Here is a 15,149-nt window from a genome sequence, read left to right on the forward strand (position 1 = left end):
ATCCCACAGCCCTTTCTGTGTTATGTGCAATCACAAAACAGGCTTCCACAAACAAGGAAAATCTCAGCATCTCTTTTAACAGTGATTGCTGTCCAATGTGCACGCATTCCATTAGATTGCATGCACATTGGACAGCATCTTTTGTTAAAAAAGCCATGTGCTGTGGCGTTGCTTTTTTACTGGAGTGCAAATGTCTTGCTCCCGGAAGAACATCCTGAATGGTACCAGGCTGGATTCCGTTTGTTTTGATGGCATGATGTGTAAACGCCGTATGTTACCTCAACTAAGGATGTGGGGTCAATAAATAATGCTAAGAAGAAATAAGCCCATTGTGACTTAAATGTAAATACATGAAAATTGCTCGCATTTCCTCTTAGTTCTGTTCTTAAAATATGGTTCTTCTTCTTCTTCTTCTTCTTCTTCTTCTTCTTCTTCTTCTTCTTTTTCACAGCCTTAGTCCCAGACTGTCCTGGGGTCAGCTGCTTTGGTTGCTCTTCTCCACTTGTCTCTGTCGAGCACATCTTCCTCACTCACTTCACATCCCTCCATATCTTTTCTCACACAATCTATCCATCTCTTTCTAGACCTGCCTCTTCCTCTGTTACCTTCCACCTCAAATTCCATTACCCTCTTTGTTACTTCCTCAACGTCCCTCCTCATGATATGTCCATACCACCGTAACCTCGCCTCTCGCATCTTCTCAACCACATCCACCACCCTACATCGTCTACGGATTTCTTCATTTCTGATCTTATCCTTCATTGAAATCTGCAGAATCCATCTCAACATCCTCATTTCAGTTCTTCTCATCAAGTTCTCTTCCCTCTTTCCAACTGCCAAGCATTCAGCTCCATATAGTAGTACAGGTCTAATCACAGTCTTGTACATTTTGCACTTTAACTTTCTGGGAATTTTCCTGTCACAGATTATTCCAGTTATTTCTCTCCACTTGTTCCATCCAGCTTTCACTCTTTGTTTTACTGCCTCCAGTGTTTCTCCTCCCTTTACCAGTTTTGATCCAAGGTATTTAAAGTCATCAACTTGTTTCAGTTTTCCTCCATTTGTCTCCTCAACATTCTTAAAATATGGTTGGATTGCGTTAATACTACTATGAAAACCTCCGATTTAGCTTAAGAACTGTGAGTAGGCTGTGCCACTAGATGGCACTACGTTACTGCTTTTCCACTGTGAGAGTGGGTCCACTTTCATGTGCTATGTACTGTATGGACATGACACAACGTACTTCACCCACTGAGAGTCTGCGTCCTGTGATGGCTTCAGTGAATGACACCTCTCGTTTGCTGGGATATGCTTACAGGTCTACCTGTATAGCTATAATATAAGCTGTACAGCTATAATATCACAATATAATACCATCCAACTCACCAACAGCGTGCTTCACAGATGTCAGATCACATCTGTAAAACACAAGATGAAACATGCATTTGTGCTTTAGTGAGGTTTATAACAAGGATTCCCAGTACCCCAGGGAATCTGAGTGATGTAGAGAGGGAGTGAGCTAGGCGTTTAATGTTTTGTCCTTTTAGATTATTTACCTTTGAAGGGGCTTTTCAACAGTTTTTACTCCGGAAGCGTTTAAAGGTTTGAAAATGTTTTTTTTTCCACTCAATTTCAGAAAATGAGCCGATGTGTTTTTTAAGACCACCGCGTGAAATCCATATATTGAACCACTGAGCATTCCTCTTTCAAAATCACCCCTCTCTCCCGGCCACTCCTTCATCCCTCCTCTCACCTCCTCCTCTGCAAGCCCTGCGTGAGGGCAGAGCTGTCCAGCACTGACAGTCAGTCCTGCTAGACTGTAAACTCCCTTGTGCTCCCTGGGTCTTCAACACTTCCGTGGCTCATCAGCTGCTGCAGGGCCTTTGGCTTTTTTTCGCTCTGTGCTCCCAGAGTACCCCTGATTCTTTCTGTGAAGGCCTCTTTTCTCCTCTCCCCGTGTGGCCGGATGAAAGACAGCGGGAGCAGGAGCTGCACCACTCCTGCCGTTCTCTCTCTTTCTGTGTGTGGATGAGGAACGCTTCCTCTCCCAGCCTGCCCGTGGTTCTGCTGTTGCTAGGGCCATGCACTTCTCCAGTTGCCAGGTAATTAGGTGTATTCTTGGCCGCCCAAGGTCCTTGCCTTTACGAGAGTGTAAATGGACGGAAAAAGCCTCTTTGGGTGATGTCAGTCTAATGAAGCGCATGTGCGTGTTTGAGCTGTCGGTCGTGAATAACCAGTGGCAAAGAAATAGGAGCAACACTTCTACGCCGGGGTTTCTTGCAAAGCAGCCAACCCAAACCAGTAGTGAAGCAGTGGGATTGTTTATGCGGCATGTCCACCACCATCCATATCCGCACACAGATCATTGTTGTGCTATAATAGATGTTCCATCACAGCCACGAGTCCTCAAGGCTGTGCTGTTAGTAATAGAATGGGAACTGGCTTCGTAGTCACAGGTAATGACATGTATGATAAGGGAATAAAGTAAGAAGGCAGCGGGGGCGCACCTCATCCTAGCCAGAGGTCTGCGCTGGTTTATAAGAGGACAGCCAGGACAGCCAGAGGGGAAGGTGTTAGCAGATAAAAGGAACAGTGATGAGCACAGGGGCAAGGAGGTCCTCACTTATTATTTTCTGTCACCTAGTATGTGAATCCCCCCACCTCCTCTCAGGGCCTGGTGTTGCCACTGGCGGGGCCTGCCTCTCTCCTCAGGGCCTGCCTGAAAGCCGCACAACAGCCTCTCCTCCTTGTCCAGCCTCTAAGCTCTCACCCTGCCGCACAAGACTTCCGGGTGCCATGGCAACATAGACCTCTCCTTTTCAGCGGGAATGATGGAGACATTGCCTTTTAAGCACTCTGTGCGGAAGAAGAGGCCGGTTTCCAGGGAAACTGACCACTGTGCCTTCCTCGGGAGGGGGGAGGCCTTGTGCAAACCTCTGGCTCTCACAGGCACTGGCAAAAATAGCAGCCTGACATTTCAAGAACTCGAGGCCACGTCCCGAGCACTGTCCCCGCACGAAAACAAAGGGGTGACTGACTCCCAGCAAATAACATTTCCCAAACACCTTGAAAATGAATGTCTTGTGCAGAATATAATTCCCCAAAAGAACCTGTGTTTATTTTTTGAGAGGAGAAAGTACAGGTAGTGTAAATTAAATCCCTGATTTAATTAGCATTGCTAAGTTTGATGTGGCCCAGCTTTGCAGGCGTGGGTGAAATCTGATGCAGTTTCATGGATATGCAGGGACAAAGGGAGAGATTCAAGGATACCTTTTTAACAGGAAGAATAGATTTTGTTTTGGCTTTTCAATTCTCAGTAAATTATGTAACATTCCGAATTAATAACATGCTTTTTTTGTGCAGGTCTATACAATGCACCCTGGGACCAGCCCCTGTCCTTGCTGTGCTGGGAGGTTAACGTGGCTCAGCTTGGGTCTGCGCTGTGAGGTGCAGCCGGCACACACCTGCCACACCTGACACTGATCCAGGACCTTCTGCGGTGTCTGTTAATCACAGAGCAAACAGCATTCCAGCACAGCCCATACAGAGGCTGGTTACAGCCCGCAACTCTCTGGGCTCCTGATCCCAAAAGTCTACAAGGGTGCAGTTCCCACTGGGGCTTGTCTTTCTTCAAAGCTGGAGATGTAGCGCACAGTAGGAAGTGAAGGTTGTTTTGTCCTTTTTCTTTTAGAGGAAAACTTTTAAGCACACGGGCCATTTGTATGAGTTAGCATAAACCCCTAAGGACTGGCCAGACCTGCTTTTCCAGCCCTGCGAGTTGGAGGGAGAAACGGTATGTGGGATATTTCGGCGTCTGTTAGAGGCAACTGCTGTCTTCAGAGAATTTAGTCTTCTAGGTGATTCGGCAGATGGGACGTTGCAGAGGACCTGGTGGCTTCTTTGGTACAGACCTGGAATTCAGCAAAACAGCTCTTGCACAGGAAAGGGCAGAGAAAGGTGGGATTGTTTGATGTTGGCTGTGAACGGCTGTCCTCTCTGTGTTGCTCCTGCTCTCCCTTTTGTAATCAGAGGTTGCTGTAGCTGAAGAGACAGCGACAGAGAGATACACCGCTATTCCAACAGTTTGGCAGTGTTCTGTAAATGTGTGCTGCTCACTTTGAGACCTGTTGCAACAGGAGCAGTGATGGTTAATTCTAGGATTGTTCTGGTGAGGACTTGAAAGTTTTGAGTTACTCCTGCATCCTACTAGCTCTCATATAGTAACTATAGATGTTAGGAATAAATATGATAATAAAATATGTTAGAAAATGTGTTAAATATGTTAGGAACTTTAATTACTACACCTGAGAAAATAAAGATATCATTTGACACATCTCCGACGATAATTATTGTACTATTCGGCTTAAGCACAGTATCATGCTTAACATCTGTGAAAGTCTGATGTACCTATCTGGACTTCATAAGTGTCTAGATTTGCTCATATTTCTTGTCAGCTTGCGGAAGAAAATTAAACAAGAACAGAATGTGTACTGAGGGAGGATTGTGTGCGTGGTGCTATGTCAATAGAATGACAAATTGACAGTCTGAAATCCTTTGAAACGGAACAGAGGCAGTTTTACAGTAACAACGTTCAGGAATTATTGATGGCGGTTCTGTTATTTCTCGAACAAAGCCACTGTGGATCAGTCTAAAGAGAGACCTTGGCTTATTGTATCTGTCAGGGCTAAAGCGCTGTCAGAAAATGCCATGGGAATGGAATAAAGAGAAACTGGAAGGAGAATGGAAGGGAGGGACTGGATCCTGTGCCTTTCAGGCAGTCTCTCCTTCTGTGGCGAGAGATGAGCGTTGTGAGTAGGCAGGACCGCTTCAGTCGAGAATGGCAATCGGTGTCAGCGCACACAAAACTACACAACACCCCCACTCCCTGCCCGCCAATCAAGATATCTTCCCACACGACACTGGCACAAAGACTCTGGTAAATGTCGTGAAGCGTCTGAGAGGTGTTTGAATGCATAATGCGCTCGCCCTGCGTTTGTTCTCAGCAAGCCCTCATCTGGGGAGCGTGCTGCGGCAACGGGGAAGAGCACAGTTGCTCCTCTTTGATGTTTCCAGCAGCCTCTGAAAATTCCCCTTCAGGGGGCGAGCGCTCACTGAAGACGCCTGCTCCAGTGCTGGGTCCAAGACATCTTCTCTCCCGAAGACATTCGCTCACAGTCTTGTGTACCTTGTTGAAGAGCCTGGTTGGTTCATGAGACCTCTGAGCAGTACAACGACAGTTTTCTTTGACTCTCATCCTCAGTCTTCCCATCCATTCACTTTCATCTGCTACACAAAGATTGCTCCTTACCTCAGAAGATACAGAGTCTGAGCCGGTGACCTTATTGCTGAGTTGCCCGTCCTGTAAAAAACCTCTTTATCGAGGAGTCTGTCTTCCTGTCAGATTTGGGTGTTCTGCCTGACCGCTATCATGTCAGACTGAAAGATTTGATGTGGTGTTGGGTGGAGAACTATGACATCTGATTTCATTTTCTGCCTTGCAGGCTCTTTAGGCTTTGCGGCAGACAGGGCCATTCAAGTTGCTATGTAGATGTACAATGGATGCACTTCAATGTGCAAAAATGAGCCCAGTGTTTGTGCCCCCCATTTGACCAAGTACTCTGTTTGAACAATGAAACATGGGCTAGAGGGAACGAGTGAAAACTATGTGGAAGTGAAATTATGATTGAAAACAGGAGGCACATCTTTATCCAAAGGATTGTGAGATGAACAAGCTGCCCATGTTGTTTCCTTCAAGAAACCAGAGAGACCCTTGAATCAGTGACCTCCCATACAGGCTTTATGGGCTGAATGGCCTCTCGAGAGCATTTCTCTCCTCGCCTGTTCTGAAGTGCTGTTCTGTGTGTCTGTTTGTCTGTAGTCACACCTGAGGCCATTGGTTTCCTGTCTGCGGTGGGCGTCTTCATCGTGGTGCTGGCTGTGCTCTTCCTCTTCATCAGTAAGAAGCTCTGTTTCCAGAGGATCGGCGGCCTGCCCTGCCTGGAACACCGCAGGAAAAAGAAACGCTCCCGAGAGAAAGCAGGGATTCACGAGGGTCTGGGTAAGAGGCTGTCGGGTCTGCTAGGGGTCTGTGTGTGTCATTGTCAGGCCGACTGACAGACTGTCTCCCTCACCGTGTTCTGGTCTGTTTCCTGTGAAAATCACTGCAAAGTCACTGAACTGCAGACTGAAGCCTGTTAGTAGAAATATGTATTTTTAAATTGTTTTCTTCATTCTCGAATTACCTCTCACTCCAGTCATGTTTGCTGTGACTTTGAAGAACACATAGAACAAAAAATAAATCACAGATCTCCGCGTACTGCTTTTGGGCTACATTCAAGAATGGGAGTTTCAGAATAATTTAATTTTCTCTCTATTCAGAGGACAGTATTTCCGCTTCTACTGTTTTAACAGCTCAGAGACGCACACTTTGGAGGATACTGTGCCTCAGTGGATATTGTGGTATGTTTTAGAACCTCGCTCCTGTATCAGTGTAATAATCAATAATAATAATAATCAATCTTCTCTCCCTCTCTGAGCAAGAGCACCTCCCTGACCGATAGCTGTTATTATTGCCAGGCCATTGAAAATAAGGTTGATTATTTGTTAAAACAATTTTATTTTTCCAAGGAGTTTTTAAGAGTTCTCAGGAGTGTGGTTCAATTTTTTCTTGTGTTGCTACAAATGTACACCTGTCCCGATGAGGTGAATTATCAAAGACAAGTGAGCCCTTGTTAGAGTCTGAAAATGATTGCCACGCTGACCAGAGTTTCATTCTGTGTGAGGGAATCCCATGGCCTTGTTGACTGTGTCTTACAGTCAAAGAGTCAACCAGTTGGTTCCTTTTTGGCATGACTAAAAATGACTGGGACCTTGCCCTTGCTCTCCTGTGAGGAAGACAACTGCAGTATTTTACTGGGGCTCAATTCTTCTGTTAACTGCATTGTATAATGCTTCATAATCACAGAGCACCCTCTTCTGGGCTTGCAAATGTGGTCGCTGCTATCCACCAGTGTATTAAGCGACTATAGTCCCCTAGATAGCGTAATAGGGTTGTTGGTCTTGATTGCATAGTTGGGGGTTATGTTCATTACTAACTGCAGCTGTGACATTCCCATCCTCCCCCCTGACAAGCCTGTGAACACTGTCGTCTGATGCTCTTCATCAGTGCGTGCCTTCCCACAATGCATCTGCTCACTTCCTGACAGTACAGAACTGAACAACAGTTGCCGCGTGGTGAAAGGAGGCATTGTGGTTGGCGTTGCGGCCTCACAGCTTTTGGATTCGGGGTTTTTGTGTGGAATTGGCATGTTTGACTCTGCATAGGCTTTCTCCCACCTTCCAAAAACATGTTGACGAGGTTAATTGATGTCTTTACATTTTTCCTCTGTGCTCGTGTGTGTGTGTGTCTCCTGTGCCGCACTGGTGTCTTGTTCAGGGTGCAGCCCTGCCTGGTGTCCTTGTCTCCAGGAGATTGTGATCTTAGCCAGTCCTGGAGTCCTGCAGATGAGAGCGGTGCTCTGCTGCAACCAACTTTCTGGTCTTGTGTTTGTCTAACAGACGATAGAGAATTTAGCTTCTGAAGAAGGAAGGTGGAGCAATCAAATAGGATAAAGTGAGGTATTACCAACCAGGTGACCAGATCAACCTGTTGTACCATCTGTTTAAATAGCAAGGCTTGTGAACATTATTATCATATACAAGCTTACATGAGATCAAAGAGCCACACTCAACACACTTATCCATTAAGGTTAGGCTGAGGAATTATTTCACATGCCAGAGGTATTGTCAGTCATTTTTCCAAGAGATCTTGCCTTGAAAATGAAATAATAATCACGGGAGGCAGCCAGTCCACTGTCTCTTTTGCTGTGTTTGAACTATGGTTTAAACTGTAAGATTGAATGAATATAAGAACTGTGCAAATGCTTGACAGTGTGAGGTAATGGTGCCAATATCTGCTGTGCCAGGCCAGGCGACAGATAAGAGATTACAAAAGAGAGGAGGCTCTCGAACAATGTTGAAATACAGTCATACAAGAGCATTATGCAGATGTAACATTGCTTCCCTTTATTTGAATTCGGCACATTTTTCTTCACAATACGCCTCTGAGTCACTGCCCTGCTTGCTCTCCTGTTCCTGTGCCGCCCACCACAGGCCAGCAGTGATGTCACATGGCCAGGAGCTCAGTGCACAACGCGCTGGGTGAGGGCAAACTCCCTCTCTGAGGAACAGAGCGGTGAACCTGCAAAGGGCTTTCAGCGCAGTTTAAACCCAATTAAGGCTGCGATAATGGGCACTTCCCACCCGCTGAGTGTGGGTGAGTCCGAGTGTGTTTGTGTTACCTGGCGATGTGGAGGAGTGCAGTGCGCAGCAGGGCTTGGGTCAGGAGATTGTTTAATGAGCGCTGCGAGAGAAGTGGGAGCAGGGCAGCCTGGGAAATGGAAGCACTCTCGGGCAATTCTGCCGGCTGCCAGCTGTTAGCCGCACAGGCCAAAACTCCACATGGGGCGCCGTGGAGCGGAGTTTTCAGAACTGAGACACATGCTATTAATTTAGAACAGAAGACAGGAAGATCGGTTCTAAACAAGAGGCAGCCCTTTGTCCCAATCCTAACTTATTTGGTTACTAGTGGCTGAGTGATATATAAAGCCAAGTGCATACCTGAATGAATTTGTTGGATTATTCCCAAACCTCTCATTTATCAATGCTAGATTCCATGATCATTTCACTTGTATGGTATAGAGTAGAATTATATAGTAGTAATGATTGAAGCTTCTTTGAAAGGGTTAGAATGGGGCTGTAGTTCAAAGATTGCTTTACCCATCCACTCCCGTGTTGCATGTTTGGAAGTAATGTAGATGTTGCAGCCTGCAGTGACTCTATTCTCAGTGCACGTCCCGTGTCTCAGTCTGAGCCTGCTGGCGTTCAGTCACCTGGCTCAGTAACCAGTGCCTCTCCTCCTACTTACACTGTAGTCAAGGACTGCATTACTCCCCCAGGATTCTCATCTCTACACAAACAGGCTCTTAAGACCTTATCCTCTTCTCTTTCAAACATTTCAAGCAAACCTAGCATGGCATGAATGCATTGTACGCCCCTGGTACAAGTATGTGCAGATGCTTTTATTGATCTATAGTGCCTATTAACTATTTGTTCCAATGTAAGTGGAAGCGAACAGGTTTGCGATAACTGAATAACTTCACGTAGTGGTCTCTATGCATAGTGTTATGTAAGTGTCCTTGAAGATGTCTTGGCCTGTTTATTTCTGATTGATTGTGTAGGCAGCTGAGAGAGGGGTGAAGGATGAGTGTGGGCCACTCAGATTCTGGGGGTGTGGCACATCGGAAGGGGTGCAAGGCCAGTGCCAGGCCATGCACACAGAGGTACAGTATCCAGATGCCCTTTATTTCACCTGGCATGAAGACAAATTATTAAAATTTAAGGAGTGCGTTTCCCCTTCTTCTTTTCTCTGCAGTTTGAATCTCATCCTCCTTCAAGTGTTACCACCTTAGGGTCCAGGAAAGGGGTTCAGTTTAGTGAGCAAGAAAATCTGGTCATTGGTGGCTCATAGGATGCTCTAGTTAAGTGAACTGGGCCTCACAGTATCTTCGGCAAACTTCATTCGGCAGAGTCCCAGTCTCATAAACACATGGGACCCCAGAGGATGAGTCTTTACTCTAGTGCCCTTTCAGAGATACAGCGGGCATGACTGCTGGAAAGGGAGACAATATCATTGCCATGCTAGCTGACCCTTTTCTGACGGAGGCAGACAATAACAGGACAGGAAGCTTTTATTCAGAAAGGATCATTTTCTGAAAAGCTGTCAAACTCGGTTGTTCTGCCGCATTAGAGCTCTTCCTTTGAGGATCACTGGATATATTCTTTGAAACATAAGCTTTATTAGCACTCGGCTGGCATTTTGATGGCTACAGAGGTGTGTATTAATGCACTCGAGGGGCTCCGAAGCCGTGACTCTGTTATATGTTTCGGCTCATTACAGTTTCCCTCTCAAAGGATGCACAGAGACTGCAATCATGTATTAGTAATTTGAAAAAGCCCTGCTGTGCTGAGTTTTGGGAAGGAGGATTACAGTGCAAAAGCTTTGCTTTTGTGCCTCCAGTCTGCAGAATTGCAGTACAGTATATGGTTTACATTCCCTTCTCTAGGCCATTATTGGTTGATCATCATTGTTTATCCACCAGATAAAGAGATAGACTTTCCCTTCATGCTCATCTGTGGGACATTTCAAAGCAGGTGATTGATTTCTGCGATGTGTTGAGATCAAAATGTCATAGAGTTCCTTTCACTTATACCCATTTCATGAGTCACAGTACACGGGTGCCAACAGTTCAGTGTCTGGAGGATCTAGTAAGAACTCATTGATTACCAGCACTGTTCCAGTTTAACAGTTTTTAAAGAAGATTGTATTGTGTTCCCTGCATATAAATGCCACATTCCTCTCTTTCACATGAAGCGTACACCACCTTTTATCACATCTAAGGATTTTAAAGAGCTTCGCTGTATGTCTTGGAAAAACCATCTCTGAATGGACTTTTGGCTCTCAAACAGAGCAGCTTGTTTTTCTGAGTACAGGAGATCTGAATTTGCATGATATTCCTGTCTATGCAGGGCTCATTTGGTCTCAAGTGAACCTGCTTCCTCTTTGCCTCAGCTGCAGGACAGGTTCATTTGCACATGGGTAGGCCTGTTTTTATGGTTCTCCACTTCTCCTCGCAGAAGTGGTGCAGCAGTAGGAATGGTGTGTTGACCAGCGCCCCCTGTGTGTTGGAGCGTGCATGTTCACCGGGTGCCGGACAGAGCTGCCTAGTGATGACCTCTTCGCAGGAGACAGAGAGTGGCCTGCCCGCCTTCACTGCCTGGGTATCGCGCGTCTCTGATGCCCTATCTGCCACCTTCCTGAACCTCAGCAGACCAGGGTCACAGGGCACAGAAACCGGGCCGAGGTCCAGTCAGAGTCAGACCGGCACTGACAAGGATGTCTTGGGGCACACAGACCCCTTAGAGCAGGAGCAGGAGGCACTGACAGACAGCAGTGACTCTTCAGACAGCCCAGTCTTCCCACAGACGATCTCTGAGCAGCAGCTGGAGAGCCAAGAGACGCAAGCCTGTCACCAGGAAGGCACAAAGGTGGACACCCGAGCTGCTGGTACAGCCCCAGCAGTTTCCCCCACTGATGCCCAGAGGCCGGCTGAGGTCGGTTCTGGGCTGAGCTGCCCAGGTCTGATGGAGGAACAGATCCAGGAGCATCTCTACATCATCCCAGAAGAGGGCGAAGACCCGGAGAACCAGACCAGTGGGCAGGAGGAGGACTCTCTCGGGCAGAGCCTGTTTGCTCCACACACTGCTGGTAAGAACACAGCCAGGCCAGCATGCATCTCCACAACAGCACGGCTGTTGGTTTGCAAAAGTGACCTGGATCATGCTATTCACATAATATCAAAAAGGATGAACAAAAATCATTTACTCTCCCATATGAGACCTAGATTGATTTTCTTCTGGCATTTAAAATGTATTGAAGAGAAAACTCCTCCACATTTGTCAGGCTTCACGGTCCTTGAGTGATTTTCTGCCACCTCTATGTTAGGTCTCAAATGTTAAACTGGAATAGGTAACCTTTCCCATGTTTGCATGCTGCAAGTTTCCAACAGGGTTCAGGTCAGTGCCAGTGTGTGATGGAAGTGCTGTTTGCTGAGTAATCTCTTGGTAAACACAATGGCGGTACTGAAGTTTCAATATTGACAGGAGATAATAGTGCTGCTGTAAAGGACAAAGCTACCAGGCTTTAGTAAAAAGGAGAATGATTGTTTATCTTTTCCCCATGGGTGTGTGTTAAACTGCAAACAGAATTGCAAAAAGGGTTCTTATGCATATAAAGGTGTGCTTTTTCCTGAGTTCTCTTCCCTACAAGGAAAATAAAATGCATTTCAGGACCATCCTGTGAAAATGGTATCAATGTAGTAAAAATACTGATGTGAATTTATCCTGACAATAGGAAATATAACAATTGGTTTAATGGAGTCAATAATTCACTTTCATTTTTGTTTTGACAATATTATAGCAGTTATGTATAATTTTAGATTCATTAGGACACTTTTTTAGGAAACTTTTAAATTACATTTTAAAATACTGTATTTTCTTTCCACTGAAATTAGGACTTTGCTTGAGAACAGAAAATTAAGTACCTTATGATATCAAAACTGAAAAAGTCTTTGAATGTCAAATTGCTTATTTCTATGAAAAGTTATGAAACATTCAACCTTTTTTTAAGTTTTGTTTGTTCACAGATTAAAGTTCAATAGCCAGGCGTGTGGGGTGGTCAGTGTGGGACTGTCGGTAACCAGCTGTGTGTGGTGGTCAGTGTGGGACAGTCAGTAACCAGGTGTGTGGGGTGGTCAGTGTGGGACAGTCGGTAACCAGGTGTGTGGGGTGGTCAGTGTGGGACTGTCGGTAACCAGCTGTGTGTGGTGGTCAGTGTAGTTAGCCAGTAGGTGTGTTGTATGGTGAGAGAACTGTGTTTGCTCTTCCACCAGGTGGATAGAGAGGGAGTGTGGGTATTTTTAGAAAGCAGGTGAAAGACGTCATGTTTATCGACATGATTATAGTCCTCTGTTTACCTTGGAGGGAGCCAGCAAGCAGCCGATATGCCTGAAGGATTATTAACTGTTGAAACACAATGATTACAGAGATTTAAGCAATGAAAGCCAAGGTACATCTTCTGAAACTGGACATTTTGAATATATGTTTATTTTTATTATATTGATGACAAAGCTATCACCTGCTCTGACCTCCTTAGAAGAACTATGGGGGGATTGTTGAAAATGGTGATTTCAGTGAGAGAGACCTGCATTGTTTGCAAAATGATTTTTGTTTGAACATCATTGTTTGCTTTGCATTAGGAGATTCTCTTTTGCTCTATAACAAGTGGTTACTTTCGGTCATCTCCAGTATGGTAGGGGTGTATACTCATACGGGCAGAATGCTTCCTCACTCACCACCTCCATGTGTATTATTACAATTAGACAGCAGTCTGTTGTGTTTGAATCAGCAGCTAGTTCCCACTATACCCGTGCCAATCTCTTTCTGAACAGCCATGTATTTAATAGGCATTGAAAGCTATAGTCCCATTTCACTCTCTACATCTGGTTTTAATACTTGTAGCAATACCCTGCAATCAATCTACAATTACAATCATCATGGAAACACTTAAACCCTGCTGCACTGGAAAAAACATCTAATGAAATATCATTTTCTTTTAGGACAGAATTCATATGGCTTGTAATGATGGATATTATCTGTTTTTCTTTAGACCAAAATGATTAATTATGTGAGTGACAGCTCTGCATGCATGTGTAGCATAAGCTTCTTTATTAGAAGATCTTATTAAAAGGTTCCATCCCAAGAATGGTTACAAATAGCTTTTGATGTTTTCCTTAAGGTATTTCTGTAGCCTTGTTGCGTGTTAATTTTGTGTTTTTATAAAGTACGTAATATTAGTTAAAAACAAGCACTGGCAACCTGGAACTTACAGTCATTACGTATATAAATGGAACATGATCATTGACTGCAAAGTTAAATTTATAACCTTTGAAAAAGACTTCAGGCTCAATGTTTGTATTCTTCTCCTGTGGAAACTCCTCTTCATGGGGCAGCTTGGTGTGAAATCCAATTTATTTTAAAGAAACAGGGAAAATGCATTGAATTTACTAAATAACTATTCTTATAAATGTTTCATAGTATAGCTTTAATAACATTAGTAACATTTTATTTCTGAAAGAAATCCTTTATTACTGTATATGTAAGTTGTGTGTGCCTTTCCTTTAACTTTAATTCAAAGAAAGAGGTTATCGTTTCTTGTGTAAACCTTTGATGCTAGTTTCACCTCCTTGCACCTGAGCCACACAGTCTCTGTAGATCTCAGAAGCTGAGCGAGACCGGGCTTGGTCAGTACTGGATTACGGGATCTGTAAGTAGAGCAGTTGGTGGCAATTTTCCCTCTGGACCACAGTTTCAAATCTAATACCCCAGTATGGTGGGCTGTCTTGCAGATGAGATGTTAAACTGGAGCCCTGCCTCCTTGTTCAGTAAAAAGCCCATGGCACTGTTCCTAACAGTAGGGTTGTTAACCCCGTTGTCCTGGGTAATCTCCTCTTTGGACTTCAACAATCTCTGCTCCCTAAGGTTCCCACTTAATTCAGCTGGAGTAATTTCTCACTGTGTAGAATGGCAGGTGGGTGCTGCATTGTACTGATGGTCTTTTTGGGATCCCTTGGGAAGAAAAATGTTTTACCTGTCTGGAACTGGAAGATGCCCGAGGATGATGTTTGTTGGATGGGAATAAAATCACATCAAACATGACTGGAAAGTGAAGGTATAGGCATTCTTTCCCTGACAGGGCTCTCTCACTCTGCGTCTCCACCCATCTGCCTGTCTGCAGACGGCCCCTGTTCTTCACCTTAGCTTGCTTCCATCTGGTGCTCGTTCTGCTCCTTCAACAACCTTTGGGACAGCGTACCAGTTTGAAACTGGGTTAAGCAGTCCCTTCATCCTTCTACTCCTTTTTTTCTGTTGTTGTAAATGCAGGGGCTCATGAACGTCTGTTCTTTTTCGGCCTTCTTTGCACTCTGTTTTGGGTACTTCATCCTCCCTTCGGGGCCAGCAGTGTTGTCCTCTCGGCTCCCCTCTCTCTCTCTCTCTCTCCTCCTTTCTCTCTCCAGTGAACAGCTACGGGGAGGACGGAGCTCTGTCCACGTCGTCCGACAGCGAGGACGAGATCGCTAAGCACTTTGAGATCTCGGTGTCGCGCTCGCAGAGCTTCCGCTCGGGCACGCAGGCCGGCTCCGAGCGGCCCCACGGATTCACCCGGCTGCTTTCCAATCCAGAGGAGGGCAGCACGGAGCCCTCTGACTGCGAAGGTACCTGACGTGGCCTCCTGTAGCACTTGGCCTGTGTCCAGGCAGTTGGCTGTGTGTCGCTCTTCAGCGAAAGCAACATGAATTCTGCTGCAGGGGGGTACTGTATATATGCAGTAGCATAGCTGCTGGGGCTCTGGAAGGCTGTGGGTTCAAACCCAGGTGGAGCCTTGTTGTTGTACCCCTGAGCAAGGCACTTTACTCAGATTGTGCCGGTAAATT

At 45.4% G+C, this 15,149-nt stretch overlaps 1 protein-coding gene across 7 annotated transcripts in view; it reads left to right on the forward strand.

Moving 5' to 3' along the window:
* syt16 (synaptotagmin XVI) overlaps nucleotides 1-15,149 on the forward strand; it is a 35,547-nt gene that overhangs the window by 12,164 nt on the left and 8,234 nt on the right. The window contains exons 1-4 of one of the 7 annotated variants that reach the window (XM_088647818.1): nucleotides 3,423-3,793; nucleotides 5,879-6,058; nucleotides 10,735-11,365; nucleotides 14,733-14,930. In XM_088647818.1, coding sequence (XP_088503944.1) covers nucleotides 10,828-11,365; nucleotides 14,733-14,930 — 736 coding nt within the window. In that variant the 5' untranslated portion in view covers nucleotides 3,423-3,793; nucleotides 5,879-6,058; nucleotides 10,735-10,827. The other 6 variants (XM_088647814.1, XM_088647819.1, XM_088647820.1 and 3 more) reach the window with 6 other exon arrangements.

The sequence above is a fragment of the Lepisosteus platostomus genome, chromosome 10 (assembly GCF_059453375.1).
Source record: "Lepisosteus platostomus isolate fLepPlt1 chromosome 10, fLepPlt1.hap1, whole genome shotgun sequence".
In the NCBI taxonomy this organism is placed as follows: Eukaryota; Metazoa; Chordata; class Actinopteri; order Semionotiformes; family Lepisosteidae; genus Lepisosteus; species Lepisosteus platostomus.